Source organism: Schistocerca americana, chromosome 5, assembly GCF_021461395.2.
Source record: "Schistocerca americana isolate TAMUIC-IGC-003095 chromosome 5, iqSchAmer2.1, whole genome shotgun sequence".
In the NCBI taxonomy this organism is placed as follows: domain Eukaryota; kingdom Metazoa; phylum Arthropoda; class Insecta; order Orthoptera; family Acrididae; genus Schistocerca; species Schistocerca americana.
This window is the reverse complement of record NC_060123.1, coordinates 716863606-716882120: the sequence shown is the minus strand read 5'-3', so window position 1 is coordinate 716882120 and position 18515 is coordinate 716863606. Positions and strand designations below refer to the sequence as shown.

General features: G+C 46.5%; 1 protein-coding gene across 2 annotated transcripts in view; it reads left to right on the top strand.

Moving 5' to 3' along the window:
• LOC124615688 (UDP-glycosyltransferase UGT5-like) overlaps nucleotides 1–18515 on the top strand; it is a 162296-nt gene that overhangs the window by 12424 nt on the left and 131357 nt on the right. For both annotated transcript variants that reach the window (XM_047143721.1, XM_047143720.1), the window contains exon 2: nucleotides 7278–7590. In XM_047143721.1, coding sequence (XP_046999677.1) covers nucleotides 7327–7590 — 264 coding nt within the window. In that variant the 5' untranslated portion in view covers nucleotides 7278–7326. The remainder of the gene's footprint in view (nucleotides 1–7277; nucleotides 7591–18515) is intronic.

Below are 18515 nucleotides of genomic sequence, written 5' to 3'. Positions count from 1 at the left end.
AGAACCGCACGGCCACTCCGGCCGGCTGTTTGGATTTAACCACACTCACATTCAGAGCTGTCTGACAGGCCCCATTTCTTCACTAGTTGCTTGTATCTGCCCTCACCTGTTCTTAGGCGGTTCAAAGTTGTGCACAGTTTCTTTGGGAGGTTGAGTCCTTCAGTCTTCTTGTTGGGGTCGTCCACCAAATTGCAGTTCTTGTGTGCACTTGCAGCCCATACTTCGTTCCCGGTTGTTTTTGAGTTGAAGCGTTCAAACTCTTCGCCGATTTTCCAGAAAGCTGTCCTGGATTTAAGCCTGTTTGTAGCTGTTAGATCTTCATGGATAGGTAGGTCCGGGTTGCCTAGGATTTTTTCGTATGTTCTTAGGGCTTGCTGTGATCGCCTGATTTCAGGGAGCTCTATCTTGGCTGGGACAGGGACCCAGGCACAGGGGGTGGCCCTGAGTGTTCCCGAGATTATTCGCATTGTCTCCTTCAGCTGGACATCCACTTTAGCTACGTGTGCACTTCTCATCCAGACTGGTGAGCGGTATTCAGCTACGACGTAGACAAGAGCTAGTGCTGGTGCCCTCGAAGTGCTCGCCCCGCATCCCCATGTTGTTCCAGCCTGTTTCGAAATGATAGCATTGCGGGATTTTAGTTCCTGTTTTGTGTCTTCTAGGTGTGCGTTGTATGTTAGAGTGCGATCTAGTTTCACACCAAAGTTTTTAGGCTTATCCTCGTGTCTGATTTGCTGTTCGTTCATAGAAAGCTGTAATTTTCTATGTGCTTCTCTGTTGTTAAGGTGCATTATTGTGCTGGTTGTTCTGTTGGGGTTTGGGTGTAGGTGCCACTTGGAGTAATATGTGTTCAGGGCTTCCACGTCTGCATTCGTTGTTTCGTCGAGATCGCTGAAATTTTTACTTTGATACGCGATGGCCAGGCCGTCACCGTGTGCAGATTTTCGTGAATTGGGTTGTGGCAGGTCAGTTGCGTACAGGTTGAAGAGAGCGGGTGCTAGTGCCGAGCCGTGAGGCAGGCCATTATTCAGAACCACGCTCTTGCTGTTCGTGCCATGAAGTGAGACTTTGATTTTCCCACATGTTAGTATGTTCTTGAGTAGTGTGTAGGCTTGTTTGCAGTTTATGATTCTAGTCGGCCTGAACAATAGCCTTTCGATCCACACTGTCTCGTAAGCTGATGTAAGATCTATGGGAACCAGTCCCGTTTTCATCTTATTTTGGAAGCCTTTCTCTATGTAGATTGTAAGGGACACTACTTGATCGCAACAGTTTCTGCTTGCTCGAAAACCGGCTTGGTATGTTGGAAGCTTGGCGTCAATGTACGAAGTTAGCCAGTAATGTTCTCTGGAATTATTTATACGAGGTACATAGTAGGGATATTGGTCTGTAGTTTTTTGGGTTTTCTCCCGCCTTTCCGGGTTTCAGCACAGCCATGACTTTTGCTTCTTTCCAGATCTTGGGGAGAGCACCCGTACTGATACATTCCTGCAGTGTTTGGAGACCCACCTTCATCCTAGAGATCCCAGGTCCTTCAACAATTCTGGTAGGATCTCGTCAGGTCCGGCTGTTTTTCCTTTCTTCATTAGCTTCAGAGACTGGCTAATCTCTTCTGTCTCTACTTCTTTCACAATGTTCAAGTTGGTTGGATTATTGACTAATAAATTGTTCAGGTCTGGAAGCCTCTTTCTTTTCACATGCCTTTAGTTGGATTTTGGAGGTGTGTTTCAGAACAGCTGAAATCTCAGAAGCACTAATGACCAGAGATGGCCTCTGAGGCACAGTAGCACCGCCTAATTTCTTCAACAGATCCCACCTCTTTCTGCTAGAATGGATGGAATCTAGATTTTCGTTTTCCTCTTTCCATCTGCTCCTTCATCAGTTGGTCCGCAGTCTCGGTCGGCCCCACTCTCCTCAAATTCCTCCATTAGTGTTTCACACTCTTTTCGTCCAGCACGGGGTGTATTCCTACCATGACCCTCGTGGAGTAGCATTTAAAGCTGCTTTGTGTACCAGGTTTGTGAATCTTTTGTAGTTCTCAGGTTTCTGGGATATTCGATTTACCGTCTTCTCGACATAGGATAGGTATTTATTCCGGTCAGCTTTCCTGAGGTTCCAGCGGGGGATTGGAGGGTTTATTGTGACTGGGACTGACAGTCCGTTCTCTACTATTACTACTGGCTCCGTGGAAAAGCCTCAAGGAACGTCCTCGTTGCTTGCACGGGTACCCCTGCTGCTCCACGTGTGACGAAGGTCAGGTGGGGTGTGGATGTTGTGCCGCAAGTCTTTGATATGAAGGTCGCTTTGTCCTGTCTCTGGAGCAGATCATGTGCCTAGATGTAGACTTATAATACAGGAGAGAACACAAGGTTTATGTTATAAAATACTCACTTTTTCGTCGTAATTCACTGTAATACTTTCACCCTAAATGTTTCTATTTGCAGCGTTTAGTCAAATACGACATAAATTTTATGGGTATCAAATGATATCTTCACTTGGCTAAAATGGTTTTAGCTTAGCGGTGTATAAAGCTTGAAGATCAATCCGAGAGACCGTTTACGTAAACGTTGAAGACAATAATGTTGTTTGATATGAAGGCGAAGCTACATGCTTTACAAATACATCGAAAATGTAAGTCTTACCTATGATCACAATACCATGCACTCTGAAGACAACAATACCACGCCCCTTCAGCACGTTCAGCAGCAGTCATTTTGCGTGTACTGCATTCGTTTATGGTTTGTTCTCTAAAATTAATGACTTTGTACGGCGTCAACAGCCTTCTCAAAACGATCGTTTATGTTACTGTTGCCTGCTATAAAACGCTTCTAGCAGAGCTTCAGTACCATTCGAAAGTAGCTTTTACGTTATTAATAAAATAACAGGTTGACTTAAAGTGCAATTAATTTGATATACTCTCTGTAAAAGCGAGAGAACAAGATCCAGCTGCATTAGACTACAGTCTCCTTGGATCACTTCGAAACTCACTTATGCCAATTAAACATCAGAGAGTAGTCACAATGCTGTGAGCTGGAGCGAACGAATGAGAGCAACCTTAAGATTTTGTTACGCTGTATGCAGCGGATAAGCAGAAAATCACGTGACAGATTTATATGCGATACATTTCCCACTACTGATGTAGTTCCAACAACCCAGTCAACATGACCTGCAACAGAAATGGAAGAAAATCAGAAACGTAGTTCTCGACTTGCGGCCTAGTATGCAAGGAAGATGGTGACTAACGATCACGCGCCAAATGCCTCTGAGCACTATGGGACCTAACATCGGAGGTCATCAGTCCCCTAGAACTTAGAACTACTTAAACCTAACTAACCTAAGGACATCACACACATCCATGCCCGAGGCAGGATTCGAGCCTGCGACCGTAGCGGTCGCGCGGTTCCAGACTGTAGCGCCTAGAACCGCCCGGCCACTCCGGCCGGCGAACACGTGCCATTAGAGTGATTAGGGACAAGGTAGGATTGGTCAAGGATCGAAAACAAAGAACCAGTGTGACTCATGCGTGGGTGGTGTATGGAAAGCACGCAGAAAAGCGTGGGTAATGTAGCAGGAGATTAGCGTCTATACTCCTGCCATTCACGGAGAGTGCAAGCTTTGAAGGACAGCAGCATTTCTTTCCGCACCTCTGCTGCTTTCCCACTGGATATGCCAGTCCGTTATTCCGTCACGGCTAGTACCTTTCAGAACACATAGTGACACAATTTATACTGATACACGTTGCACAGTTACCGAGTTCGTACTTAGATTGTTGTTTGTGGCTCCAGGCACACTTCCAGTTATTTATCTGACGGTTTATGTCCCTATGTGAGCTATTCGGCACAAGTAAACATTGTGTTTCCAATCTGTGTTGATTCTCCACACCTAGAGTTTTCCCAGTTTCTTTTCATGTTGGCTGGCAGTTTTTTCTTATTGTTATTTTCTTCTCGCATACGTTTTTCTTAAAACTGGTTATCAGACGACTCCGAAAAATCAATATCATAGATCTCATCCATTTCTTATTTTCTTGCCAACTTTTGTTTCTATAGTGAATTTCATTTACACCTTGCCACCTACCAACTCCAATCTTTGAATTCTCAGTTTCCCCTTTATTTCGTATTTTCCCAATAAGAATTATGTTATATCTCTTAGCTATGTAAACTGCAGAGGATGCCGTCTTCTCGTACTCTTCCATTTTCTGTCTCTCTTTTTCCAAATTGTGTGTAGGGCGTCTTCGTTTTCTTACAATATTTGGCTGATTTAGACTCCGGTTTCTACATCATCTTATCATTGCGATCCAAAGTAGATTAAAACAGCGGTTTTCCTCCGTTTTTCAGTAGTAGAATGTATAGCCCTAAACCCAGCACAACAATGCACTGTTAGTATCCTTAAAAATGAAATGAAAAGGAAGTAGAGTAGAAAAGAAGGATGGGGATGAATAAAATATAAATGTTGCAGAATAGAGAGAAAGGCAATACACCACTTACTTGTTTAAAAAAGAAATCTTTTTTGTTCTGGCGTAACCACAAGCGCCGGAACAAAGATGCAGAACGGAAGGCCGCAGAAGGCGGAAGTGGAGCGCGCCGCGCCAACAGCGACGCCTGGAGGAAGCGAGCGAGAGCGCCGGTCCTGCCGGCCGCGGCCGCCCAGGTCGGCGCAGTCTGCGCTACCAGACTGTCGTGGTCCGTATCGAGCGCTCCATTGTGCTTTGTGTATAGCAAGAGCTTTACTGTTTTCATGTCGCCTCTCGCTAGCGGCATTTGCTGTAATCAAAGTACTGTCAATTTGCTGTCTAGAAATAAAACTACTAACGTTATTTGTTTAAATTGTTGTATAGCATTCCGAGAACGCAACATCCCTTAGGCACCCTATAAGCAGCGAGCGGGCAAGGCACCATAGTTTTGACCTAAGAAAGAGGAATAAACAGTTACGACACCACGAAGGTGCGCCGGCTGTCGCCACGGGAATGCTGTGTGCTGTGTGCTGTGTGCTGCGTGCTGTGCGCTGCGACACCAGAGGCGCCGCACTCGCAAACCGACCGGGCGTTGGCGGCCGTCTGCAGGCTGCGTGGCGCGTGCTGTTGTCCCCACTGCACGTTGCTGTTGTCCCCACTGCTGCTGCATGTTCCGTATCCTGCTGCCGTGCTGTCGTCCTTTCCTGTGTTGGTGCTATTCATTGCGTAATGTATGCAATGCACGAAAATCGAGATCCTCCTTCTCGATCCAAGTTCTCATATCACCTAGCCAGGGAATCAGTTGTATTTCTGTACACCCCCTCCTCTGACACTGGGGTGCAGTGTGCCTGGACGTTCCCTTCCGCTCACCAGAGTCAGATATTTTTGCAACTCTCTCCTGGAATGTGTGTCTCACAATCTGTTCAAGACTGCACTTCATTCTTGAATACATATTATGTCGTACAAACAACAACCTCGTAAATGGAGCATCTGTGCACGGAACGAAACCTTTGCTCGAGGAACCAACCGCTAATTGTTACACCTTGTCTGAAGAGTGTTGCCCTGCGACAGGGAAGGTTGTTTGCAGATGTGGCAAACGACGCTGAAAAAAATCACTTAATCACAGGAGTTACGTTCTTAGCGGCGGTCACCAGTGCGACACAACACAGAATGAGAACAGCGTCTGCCAGAAGGCTTTATTTATTTCTGATATGCTCTCTGAACACTCTCTGCAGCATGGCACAAAGAATAAACACGTGTGGAACAGAACTTGCTTTTAAACTGAATTCTCGATTTTGTTTGAACATCTCAAATGTCACAGTTACTAACATTTTAAATGGTTTAATGGGAAGAGAGACCAGCGTGAGGAAACCGTCAGCTCTGACTACCAAGAGTAACTAAGTCAGTAACTTTCTAAATACAAGTAACAGTCTCTGTATCGACGTTGCTGAGCACGCACCAGGGACTTTATGCTCCATCTTCTAATAGTCTAAACAGGTGCTCCTGCTGAAACTCGCTACAGCCATAAATATAGCATCACAATAAGGTTTTACAAGAGTTAGAGTTCACCTGAAACTATAAAGGGTGGACGGACAGTTTTCGTTCCTGACACTTACGACAGCGTATATGCAACATAGTGCAGACTGATATTCGGGTATATAAGCACCGACGTGTAGGCAACAGAACAGTGTGGCTTTCGTCTCTTTCCGAAGTCCGTGTGCTAAATGCAGATGCGGGAAATATGGCCACATTATAACAAAACGGCACCAATGAGCTGTTATTCTTTTCTTGGCTGCCGAAAACCAGCGTACACATCCGCCAGAGAGTGAACAATGTGTAGGGGTAGCGTGACTCTCGAAAACCATCGTCGTGGAGTGGTGCGCCAAGCTCCGTGGAGGTCGGGATTCGACACGAGACGTCGGTCGATCTGGGAGGCCAGCCTCATCCACTGTCGAAAACAACAAGGGGGTGGTTTTTGATGCGATCAGGGCGGACCGGCGCATAAGCATTAGTGCGGTAGCAAAGGTTCTCGCCATCAGCTTCGGTAGTGTCCGACATATTATCTGGCAAGACTCCGGCTACCTTGAGGTCTGCATCCAGTGGATGTCCCAGGCACTGAATGCCGAACAAAAAACAAACCGAGATGCCGTTTTCCTGAAGCACGTGATGCGCTTTACTGTTGAAGGCAGCACGCTTCTTGAGCGCACTGTTACAGGTGAGGAAAGCTGATGCCAATACTGCGCGATGGAGTCGAAAGCGTCGGCAGTGCGGTCTTGTCATCCATCGTCCACTCGTCCCAAGAAGTTCAAGAGCCAGCCATCTGCTGGAAAGGTGATGCTCACCCTGGTCTTTGGTTATTGGAGGCCACTGGTAATTCATTTCAAAGGAACTTGATGCGTCCATCAATGAGGAACGGCACTGCGCAGCGCGGGAGAAATTAAGGGGAAGAGTCTGGGAAATCTGCGACAGGGGGCACTCGTGCCCCATACCGCAGATGTCGCAACACAGAAGTTACGCCAAGGAACTGGAATAGTTCTGATCTCTCCGCACACGATTATCACACCTTCAGTCCTTTGAAAAGGACATTGAAGGGCGGGTGGGTCCGGTCAGGGGATATGCAGCAGGTAGTTGTGGACGCAGCAGGATACAGTGTTTTACCAAATGGGTGTCTTCAACCTTGTGCGTTGGGTGGATCATTGCCTCAGTGTTCACGGCGGTTGTCTTTAACTGATATACGCATTCTGCACTTTACAGCCTGAAACGTTTTGATCGCCCCTTCGTAAACGCCCGGTCTGTGCTCACCGCTATCTTTCGTATCTGTTTTCAGAGAAGGTCTTCATTAGTCCGGTGCAACGCCTCCGCTGCTCGCTGCCCAGATGCGCCCTCTGCCTACGTGGACGTGCACGTGCCTCGCAGCCGCGTCGCTCGCGATGCTGGCGGGCGGCGCCTCGGGCGCCAACATCCTCGGCGTCTTCTGGTTCGTGGCGCCCAGCCACTTCACCATGTTCGGCCGGCTGTTCCGGGAGCTGGCGGCGCGCGGCCACAACGTCACCGTGCTCAGCCACTTCCCGCTCAAGGACCCCCTCCCCAACTACACCGACATCAACATCGCCGGCAGTATGCTCACCTATGCTGACAACGTAAGGATAAAGCACCTCCAACCTACACTGATGAGCCAGAACATTATGTTCACCTGCCTAATAGCTCGTCTGTCCGTCTTGGGATCGAAATACATCACACATTCTGCGTATCGAGGTTCCGACAGTTTGTTGGTATACTTGTGGAGATGTGTGACATTAGATGTCTACGCACAGATCACGTAATTCGCGTAAATAACGGGCCGCTGATGTGCGTACGCGGTGATGGCGCCCGATAGCGACCCTGATGCCTTCTATAGGATTCATATCAGGCGAATTTGGTTTCCGAGACATCAAACCAGTGTAGCACGGTTCTGACTCTGAGACCCGGGCAGTTATACTGCTGAAAGATGATATCGCCGTCTGTGAAGGCATCTAGCAGGAAGGGATGCAGGTGGTTCACAGCTGTCAGCGTGTCTTCAATCACTACCACAGGTCCCATGCAAGGGCAGGAGAACGTCCCCCATAACGTAATGCTGCTCCCACCAACCTGTGACCGTGCGCGTGGTGCACTGTACGTTTCGAGCCGCCGTTTACTTCGACGGCGGCATGTGTGGAGATGACCATCGACCTAGTGTAGCAAAAATATGATTCACTCGAAGAGCCGACACGTTTCCGTTATTCGGAAGTCGAATCCCGATGGTCCCGCGCCTACTGTGATCGTAATTGACGGTGTAGTTGGGTCAACATGTGAACAGGTGGGGGTGCTCAGCTGTAGGCCTCAGTGTTGAGCAATGTACGATGATGAACCGTGCGCTCCAAAACACTCGTGCGTGCACCGGCATTGTGCTCTTTCGGCAGGGATACCACAGGCCACCATCTATCTTACTTTATAGAGCAGGTATCCTCCAAACCCCATGTTCTGTGAAGAGTAGCCTAGCAGTAGTTCCACTGTCCTTCTACCTCTCTCCGCAGATGCTCACGACAGTAGAACGAGCATTCGACCGCTTCGCCGTTTTCTAGATACTCGTTCTCAGGCTCTGGTTAGTAATAATCTGCCCATTGTGAAAGTCGCTTATCTCAATGGATTTCTCCATTTGTGGCGCCTCTACTCAGGTTACGTACTTTTAGTACCGCGTCACGTGCCCACAACATCACCAGGCACCATCCAACGTCGCGGTGGGCAGTAGTCATGATGTTCTCGCTGATCCGTGTACTCTCGTATCATTGTTGCTGTTTACACTAATTCTAGTTTTATGGTCCCTGTTTCAAAAGTTACTAACGTCTGTGCGCAACTGAAAGTTTTATTACTGTTCATTTTAGCTGATCTGACTGCCATTTCTAAGACATCTCACTACTTTTCTGAACTGTACTTAGTTGCACATTAAAGTTAATTATCGCTAATGCGTCGAGCAAACTATTTATCTGAACCCCAATTATTATAAAACGTCGTTCTCTTTATTTGGAGAAATGTGTTGTAAAATAATTAGTAGTTCCTTGGTTAGCTTTCGGTAATTCCGCGTGGTGCCATGTTGCGTCGTTCCTGCCTGTGCTGGAATTGTTTCTCGGAGGATTTGGTTAAAAGACGTAAGAAATATTTTCATTTAATTCGTTTATCATGTTTCTGATTTCCTTTTAGTTATGATACCAACAATTCCTCTGATACATTATTACCTGAATTCACCAGGTCTCGTTTCACTTATTCAGAAATACCCAACCCAGTCTGCAGCCAAACGTGCAGGTCTAGTAATGGAACTGGTACAGCAGAATGTACTAGGCCCTGGGTTTCGGCTCTGGACCCACTGAGGCAGGTACAGCAGAATGTCCTAGGGCCCGACCGTCCAGGTCTGAGCTCAGTTTACCAGGTATAGCTGGTCCAGCTGCAAACGGTGTCTATGAGCACACAGGTGCTGAGTTGGTAACTCTTGAGGAAGGTCATCATCGTTTTTGTCATGTGATTTGTCAATAGCCAGACCAGTTGCCTGGCCTTTGAGCTGGATGCTGGGTGGGATGCAGCGCCCTTGTGTAGCACTTCATGAATCTGACAAAAGGTGCTCCATGTATGGCAAGTGTCTTCTCTAGGGCCAAGATCATGACATGGCTATTCATTGACGTCAGTGAGGTGACAAAGAACAGATTGGGGACTCTACTAACCATCTACAGGCACACTGCGCAGTGAGTTTGCCATCATAATCAAATGGCATATGCCCTGATGGATGTTCTGATTCGTCCGCGAGGATAAACGCTATGGTTGGGCTGCCTGATTCTGAAGGCACATTCAACATGCATGTACGAGTGTTTCAATCACCTTGTCGATGCTTAAATGCCATCATACACTTTATACCTAGTGTGATATCCTGGGTGGAATCATAACATTCTGCTTTTTCGTTTGAAGCATGAAGACGCATCGCATTCAGAAAGTGAAGTGAGAAACAGATGTGATAGGCTGGGTGTACCTCTTTCAGTACCTACCCTGGCCGCCTACGATGAACTGAAAGCAGCACCCAGTCAAACAATGCGCCTCACCCCATGGACTAAGCTACTCTGTGAGCCGTGATGGAAAACTCGAGCCGTGCTAGCTGCACATGGTCGCCTCGGTGAAAGCAATGTGCCCCTTTGGCTGGCGAATTCTTTGGCTAGCCCAATGAGTAATCGAGCATGCTCGGTAGTGAGACTGTAATGAATTTCATTTACATTTACATCTACTTCCATATTCTGCAAACTACTGTGAAGTGCGTAACGGAGATTTCTTCCCATTGTACCACGACTCCATTTGAGTAGAGATCGCGAGAATAATGACAGCTTATCAGCGTCAGTCACTATTGTTATTTCTCTGTACTAATTGTTATTCTCTGTACTAATGGTTCAAATGTCTCTGAGCACTATGGGACTTAACATCTGAGGTCATCAGTCCCCTAGAACTTAGAACTACTTAAAAATAACTAACCTAAGGAGATCACAGGATTCGAACCTGCTACCGTAGCGGTTGCGCGGTTCCAGACTGTAGCTCCTAGAACTGCTCGGCCACCCCGGCCGGCGGACGTTCCTATTCAAAAGACATGTAAATTAGTATGTTCAGAAATGATTAGCATTTGACCCATGTCGGCTCGTGGGTTCAAGGTAAACATGGATATCGCGGCGCAACACTACCAACCGGTAAAGTGTGCCAGCGGCTCTCGTTGTTGCTATAAATCGAAGGTAAGGGACCTGAGCAGACGTGCGGGATGCCTCGCAGACGTGTGCGCGAACCGTACCGTCAAATCAGTCAGTTTGAAAGAAGGCGAATTATTGGCATGACAGGATGTGATGCATCCATCCGGGAAATTGCTGCTCGGGAGGCGAAGTGTTTCGTCACTGCAATGGGTGTGTGCAGAATGGTTCATGGGAGGCCGTAGAACACGATGACATGGGTCACCTCGCAGTATTCAGACCACCAACTCCCAGGAAGACCGACATAGTATTTCAGGACAGATCTGCATCCTCCTCAGCTATGACGCAACCGTGGAACAGTGTAGCACATCGTACACTACCAGGCGTGACAGTCCGTCGCCGTTTATTACGGCTTGGGTTACGTTCGTACCGTCCACTTCTCCGCCTAGCTTTGACGAATGAGGCACTGGTGTATGGAACAACATTACTGGGGACAGAAATGGCATCAGACAGTGTTTTCGGACGAATTCAGGTTCTGTTTGTTTGAAAGCGATGGCCACATTTTGGTTCGTCACAGACACGGGGAGCGGGATCACGGTGATTGCATTCGCCCACGACATACAGTGCCAACTCACGACCTTATGGTGTTGGGTGTTATTGGGTACAACCACAACTCACAGTTGGTGCGTGTGGCCAATGTGATCTACGTGAATGACATTCTTCGACTCGTAGCCATACCCTTCTGCACCATAGCTCAGACGCCATTTTTCAGAAACACAATGCACGACCACATTTCGCTGTAACAGCACATGCCTTCTTGGTGTCAAGTGGTGTCAGCCTCTTATCCTGGCCCGCCACATCACGTGACTTGACGCCAATCGAAAATGTGTGGGACATGGTGAAGTGATGGGTGCAGTGCTGTGACCTAATACCAACCACCACAGATTAACTTTGGAACCAGGTGAACGCTGCTTGGATGGATAAACCACAGGACGCCATTCGCGCCTTATAAGCATCGATGCCATCATGCTGGAACAAATTATCAGGGTCCATGGCGGACCCAACGCCTCCTAGACATCAGGGCACATGCTGAACGGAGGTGACTGAAATGCTAATAATTTCTGCAGAACATATTAATGCACGTGTCCTGTGAATATAAACATCCTATCTCTAGTCATTCAAAGCGTTCTGTTTTTTTTTCTGAACTTGAGTCTATTATATAAGATTCACCAACATTTTGGCAGTGCATCAGATTCTGGCACTTCGTTGCAATTGCTTGGGCAGTTAATCTACGGCACTGCATCAGCCCCATGAGTGAGGCTGAAAAGAGGTTGGGGAGAGTTCCTGCAGATATCATTGTCTTACTTGGATGTAGAGTCCCTTAATCTCAAATTATTCTTGTCTGCACCCCACATAGAATAACTTACACACACAAAGCACTGTCTTGGGCCACTAAGGATGCAGTTCAATTTATGTACATAAAATTTATACATTCAAGTTAGTTAGCATTACTACACTTGTAAACCTAAAGGCAATAGGTGGAGGTAAAAAAGCGTGTATACGAGGAAATTTAAAATGTAAGTGTATGGAATGAGTTGAATCTGGGAGTGTGACGTTCATAACCCACTTTCGTGCCTTCCGTGTTTGTTATTTGCGAACAATGATGAGTGGGGTGCAGTGGGACTGAAAGATCTAGAGCATATTAACGTAGCGGAATTCATAATCATATGAACAACATTCCATTAGATAAAGCTAATATCGCAACAGTATTAAGTCACACCTATCACGACGACAAAACTTTCCCTAATGCACTAAAATCAAGTATATTCTTTATATGTTTATGATTTCCGCTATTCTTTTATTAATGCACTTGCCTTTTCCCCACGGCTTCACCTGCGTACATGTTCGACACATATGTTGCACACACCTCTCCTCTCCCTCTCTTGATCCAACTTCTCCCCACCCCTTTTTCCCAACTCCTGTTCCACCTCACTCTGATCATCTTCTCCGTCCCCCATTGTCTGACCACACCCTTCTCCTGCCTGTGCCCACCGGTACATTCCTCTTTCCTCTCGCTATCTCCACCTCACCGCTGCCCATCTTCTCCTCACCCCCTCTTCGTCCATCTTTTCCTTCCCACCTCTTGGCAACTCCCTCTCTTCCTCTCTCCCCATCTCTTTCTCTTGCCCTCACTGTCTGTCTCCTCCTCCCCAGATATCTTTGTGACCTTCTCCTTCCTCTTCTCAGCGTTCATTTCCTCTTGCCCCCCCCCTCCCTATCAGTCTCTTCCTACCCCCCTTTCCCTACATTTTGTCCTCTCTCCCTCATCTTATCCATCTCCTTCTGCTCCCCTGTCCCTATTCATCTCCTCATCTCCCTCTCTCAGTCCATCACTCCTTCCCCCTCCTCTTTATGCCCATCCCTCCAGCCCCCTCTCCTTTCCCATCCCTTACTCTATCAATATCAACCTTCCTCCAGCTGTACTCCTCCACATGTGCAGCTGCAAAGCTACAGGTCGATAAAGCAGGCTGATACTACTTCCAAATCCCGACTGGCATGCAGGGTATCCACTGCCAGGGGGCTTGAAAACCATTTTTCCTCCTGATGTGTAGGCTGCCACACAAAGCAGGTCGATAATGCATGCCAATACTACTCTAGCTCAGTATACTTTACGTACAAGGCAGCCTTCACACCTCAGGTTGCAAAATCGTTTTGTGCCCCCGACACACAGGCTATCTCACGAAGCAGATTGATAGAGAAGACCAACACTATTCCCCAACATCATATCTGCTGTGCAAGGCAGCCTGTATGTCAGGAATTGGAAAAAGACGTTTTTGCCCATCTCTCCAGTACTATTGAAGATAGGAGGTTATAAAAATGAGAGTTCTGATACTTGTGAGGCCTGCTGTATTTGTGCCAAATTTGGATGAAATTGATTTGGCAGTTGGAAGGGGGGATAGAGATTCAAGATATACAGATATATATATACATATATATATATATATATCGTGATCTCTGTATATGTGTATGGATCTTTCTGTGAACGAGTGGTTGTATATAACTGCTAAATATGGAGCTATTTTATCAGCATACTCCGAGAGGAACCTGACTGGTATACAATCTTGTTAATCTGTATATATATACACTCCTGGAAATGGAAAAAAGAACACATTGACACCGGTGTGTCAGACCCACCATACTTGCTCCGGACACTGCGAGAGGGCTGTACAAGCAATGATCACACGCACGGCACAGCGGACACACCAGGAACCGCGGTGTTGGCCGTCGAATGGCGCTAGCTGCGCAGCATTTGTGCACCGCCGCCGTCAGTGTCAGCCAGTTTGCCGTGGTATACGGAGCTCCATCGCAGTCTTTAACACTGGTAGCATGCCGCGACAGCGTGAACGTGAACCGTATGTGCAGTTGACGGACTTTGAGCGAGGGCGTATAGTGGGCTTGCGGGAGGCCGGGTGGACGTACCGCCGAATTGCTCAACACGTGGGGCGTGAGGTCTCCACAGTACATCGATGTTGTCGCCAGTGGTCGGCGGAAGGTGCACGTGCCCGTCGACCTGGGACCGGACCGCAGCAACGCACGGATGCACGCCAAGACCGTAGGATCCTACGCAGTGCCGTAGGGGACCACACCGCCACTTCCCAGCAAATTAGGGACACTGTTGCTCCTGGGGTATCGGCGAGGACCATTCGCAACCGTCTCCATGAAGCTGGGCTACGGTCCCGCACACCGTTTGGCCGTCTTCCGCTCACGCCCCAACATCGTGCAGCCCGCCTCCAGTGGTGTCGCGACAGGCGTGAATGGAGGGACGAATGGAGACGTGTCGTCTCCAGCGATGAGAGTCGCTTCTGCCTTGGTGCCAATGATGGTCGTATGCGTGTTTGGCGCCGTGCAGGTGAGCGCCACAATCAGGACTGCATACGACCGAGGCACACAGGGCCAACACCCGGCATCATGGTGTGGGGAGCGATCTCCTACACTGGCCGTACACCACTGGTGATCGTCGAGGGGACACTGAATAGTGCACGGTACATCCAAACCGTCATCGAACCCATCGTTCTACCATTCCTAGACCGGCAAGGGAACTTGCTGTTCCAACAGGACAATGCATGTCCGCATGTATCCCGTGCCACCCAACGTGCTCTAGAAGGTGCAAGTCAACTACCCTGGCCAGCAAGATCTCCGGATCTGTCCCCCATTGAGCATGTTTGGGACTGGATGAAGCGTCGTCTCACGCGGTCTGCACGTCCAGCACGAACGCTGGTCCAACTGAGGCGCCAGGTGGAAATGGCATGGCAAGCCGTTCCACAGGACTACATCCAGCATCTCTACGATCGTCTCCATGGGAGAATAGCAGCCTGCATTGCTGCGAAAGGTGGATATACACTGTACTAGTGCCGACATTGTGCATGCTCTGTTGCCTGTGTCTATGTGCCTGTGGTTCTGTCAGTGTGATCATGTGATGTATCTGACCCCAGGAATGTGTCAATAAAGTTTCCCCTTCCTGGGACAATGAATTCACGGTGTTCTTATTTCAATTTCCAGGAGTATATATATATATATATATATATATATATACAGATTAACATGTTTACGTCTTTCACTCTCCCTGTGCCCCATTCATCACTGTTCCTGAATAACAAACATGGAAAGCAAAAAAGTGAATTGTTAACATCATCTACATCTACATCTACATGATTACTCTGCTATTCACAATAAAGTTCCTGGCAGAGGGTTCAATGAGCCACCTTCAAGCTGTCTCCCTACCGTTCCACTCTCGAACGGCACGCGGGAAAAACGGGCACTTAAATTTTTCTGTGCGAGCCCTCATTTCTCTTATTTTATCGTAATGATCATTTCTCCCTATGTAGGTGGGTGCCAACAGAATATTTTCGCAATCGGAGGAGAAAACTGGTGACTGAAATTTCATGAGAAGATCCCGTAGCAACGAAAAACGCCTTTGCTTTATTGATTGCCACTATAATTCACGTATCATGTCTGTGACACTATCTCCCCTATTTTGCGATAATACAAAACTAGCTGCCCTTCTTTGTACTTTTTCGATGTCATCCGTCAGTCCCATATGATACGAATCACACGCCGCACAGCAATACTCCAGAATAGGGCAGACTAGCGTGGAGTAAGGTCTCTTTAGTAGACCTGTTGTACCTTCTAAGTGTTCTGCCAGTGAATCGCAATCTTTGGTATTATCTATGTGATCGTTCTAGTTTACGTTATTTGTAGTTGTAATCCCTAAGTATTTAGTTGAATTTACAGCCTTCATATTTGTATGACTTATCGCGTAATCGAAATTTAGCTGATTTCTTTTAGTAGGCCTACTCATGTGAATAACTTCACACCTTATTCAGGGTCAATTGGCACTTTTCGCACCATACAGATATCTTATCTAAATCATTTTGCAAGTCATTTTGATCATCTGACGACTTTACAAGACGGTAAATGACAGCATCATCTGCTAACAATCTAAGACGGCTGTTCAGATTGTCTTCTATGTCGTTAATACAGATCAGGGACAATAGGGGACCTATAACACTTCCTTCGGAATCGCAGATATTACTTCGGTTTTACTCGATGATTTTGCGTCTATTACTACGAACTGTGACCTTTCTGACAGGAAATCACGAATCCAGTCGCATAACTGAGGCGATACTCCGTAGGCACGCAGTTTGGTTAGTAGACGCTTGTGAGGAACGGTGTCGAAAGCCTTCTGGAAATCTAAAAATATGGAATCAATTTGACATCCCCTGTCGATAGCAATCATTACTTCATGAGTATATAGAGCTAGTTGTGTCCCACAAGAACGATATTTTCTGAAACTGTGCTGACTATGTGTCAATAAATGGTTTTCTTCGAGGTACTTCATAATGTTCGAATACAGTATATGTTCCAAAACCGTACTGGAAATCGACGTTAGTGATATAGGCCTGTAATTCAGCGGATTACTACTACTTCCCTTTTTGGGTATTGGTGTGACTTGAGCAATTTTCCAGTCTTTAGGTATGGATCTTTCTGTGAACGAGTGGTTGTATATAACTGCTAAATATGGAGCTATTTTATCAGCATACTCCGAGAGGAACCTGACTGGTATACAATCTTGACCGGAGGCCTTGCCTTTATTAAGTAACTTAAGCTGCTTCGTTACTCCGAGGATATCTACTTCTATGTTCCTCATCTTGGCAGTTGTTCTTGATTGGAATTCAGGAATATTTACTTCGTCTTCTTTGGTGAAGGAGTTTCGGAAAACCATGTTTAATAACTCTGCTTTACTGGCACTGTCATCAGGGACTTTATATTCACAGATCCAACTCTTTTCATGCACTTTCATACAAAATTTCCACATATACTCTTTTTTCACCACCACTTGCCTTACAAGGTTAATAACAGTGACGAAATTGAATATATTAATTATAAGTGTATTAACTGAAGTGTTAGAATTTATTTAAATTCTATAATTAAAAGTTTAACATTGTGAGGAATAAAATAAATTGCGGAAAAAGAAAGCAGCAGTGATAATTGAATCTCAGCTGACAAACTGCCAGTTGTCGCATTAAGCCAATGGTTTACAGCGCCGATACATCGAGTGTTGCTCCAAAATCCCTCATATTCTAGTTGTAAATCCTTAGAGAGTGTTTTAAGTTTTGCTATAGCCCACTCATTCGAAGTACTCTAGGAACTTGAAAGTGACATCCACCTGTTTCTACTCACATAGTGTGAGCCAAATCGGTGAGGCCTGTGCTATGCCCTCCCTTTGTTGGATTTAAATCTCGATTGTATCTACCTAATCCTTTAACTTTCTCCTCCAAAGATGTACTACAAAAGGGTCTCTTTAGCAGGCCATCTGTTGCTGGCACACTAATTTATACGCACACTGAAAGAAAAATACTGACCTGGTGCTGTGAGCAACGTAGCATCCTCAGTGCCGGCTGGGACGACGTTACATCAGAAACAGACACTTCCGTCCCTTCTTGGCAAACCATCATTTCAACACTCGAGAGTTACTGTTGAAAGAGCGCTACAAAACATGTTTTCCTCCATTTCATTTACATATCGGCATGCATTTGAAGAGAAATGGTGTAATTTTAACGCCATTTCTTTGTGATACTGTTTGCTGTAGTGCATTAGCATATGAACACGAACACCACTTCATATCAGGTATTTTGTCGTTATTATGGAACACAGAAGCACACTAAGACGTTGAAAGCGTTCAGAGTTTTTATTGTTTTGATAATCAGTATGATTCATACTTAACCCACATCCTTTACGTTTCAAGTTTGACTGGAAGTCGCTTTCTCTCTTGCTCAGATTATGCGATACTGTCGTTTGCTTCGGTGTGAAGGTGCTTCATGATCAGTTGTGGCATATATGTGCGGAAAACCGTTCAAAAGCGGAAGAAACAGATTGCACTAAATGCTGTACAAGTAGTAGAAGCTTTAAGGCAAAATGCGTCACCAACAATATAGCAGACTGCAAACAACAGTTCAGTTTATTGACTTTTCTGTGTCATGTAATATGAGCAGAAAGAAAAACAGGTCAGGGGAAAAGGTAATTAGTATACCAAGCAGTAGCAACGCTGATTCTTGTGGACGGTGTTCACTTGGAATATCAAATTAAAAAACCTGGTTATTGTGAGGAAGACATGAATTTGGAAGCCACGTTCTGTCGAAACTGGAGGTGTCCAGTGTTATAATTTAGGTAGCCCATAGTACGGTAACGTCCAGGCCACGAACACTGTGGAGAAGGCAACACATAATAAACTGGTGGTTAGAAAAGGCGACCAGTGTCGATTCTATTGCGTCTAAGCT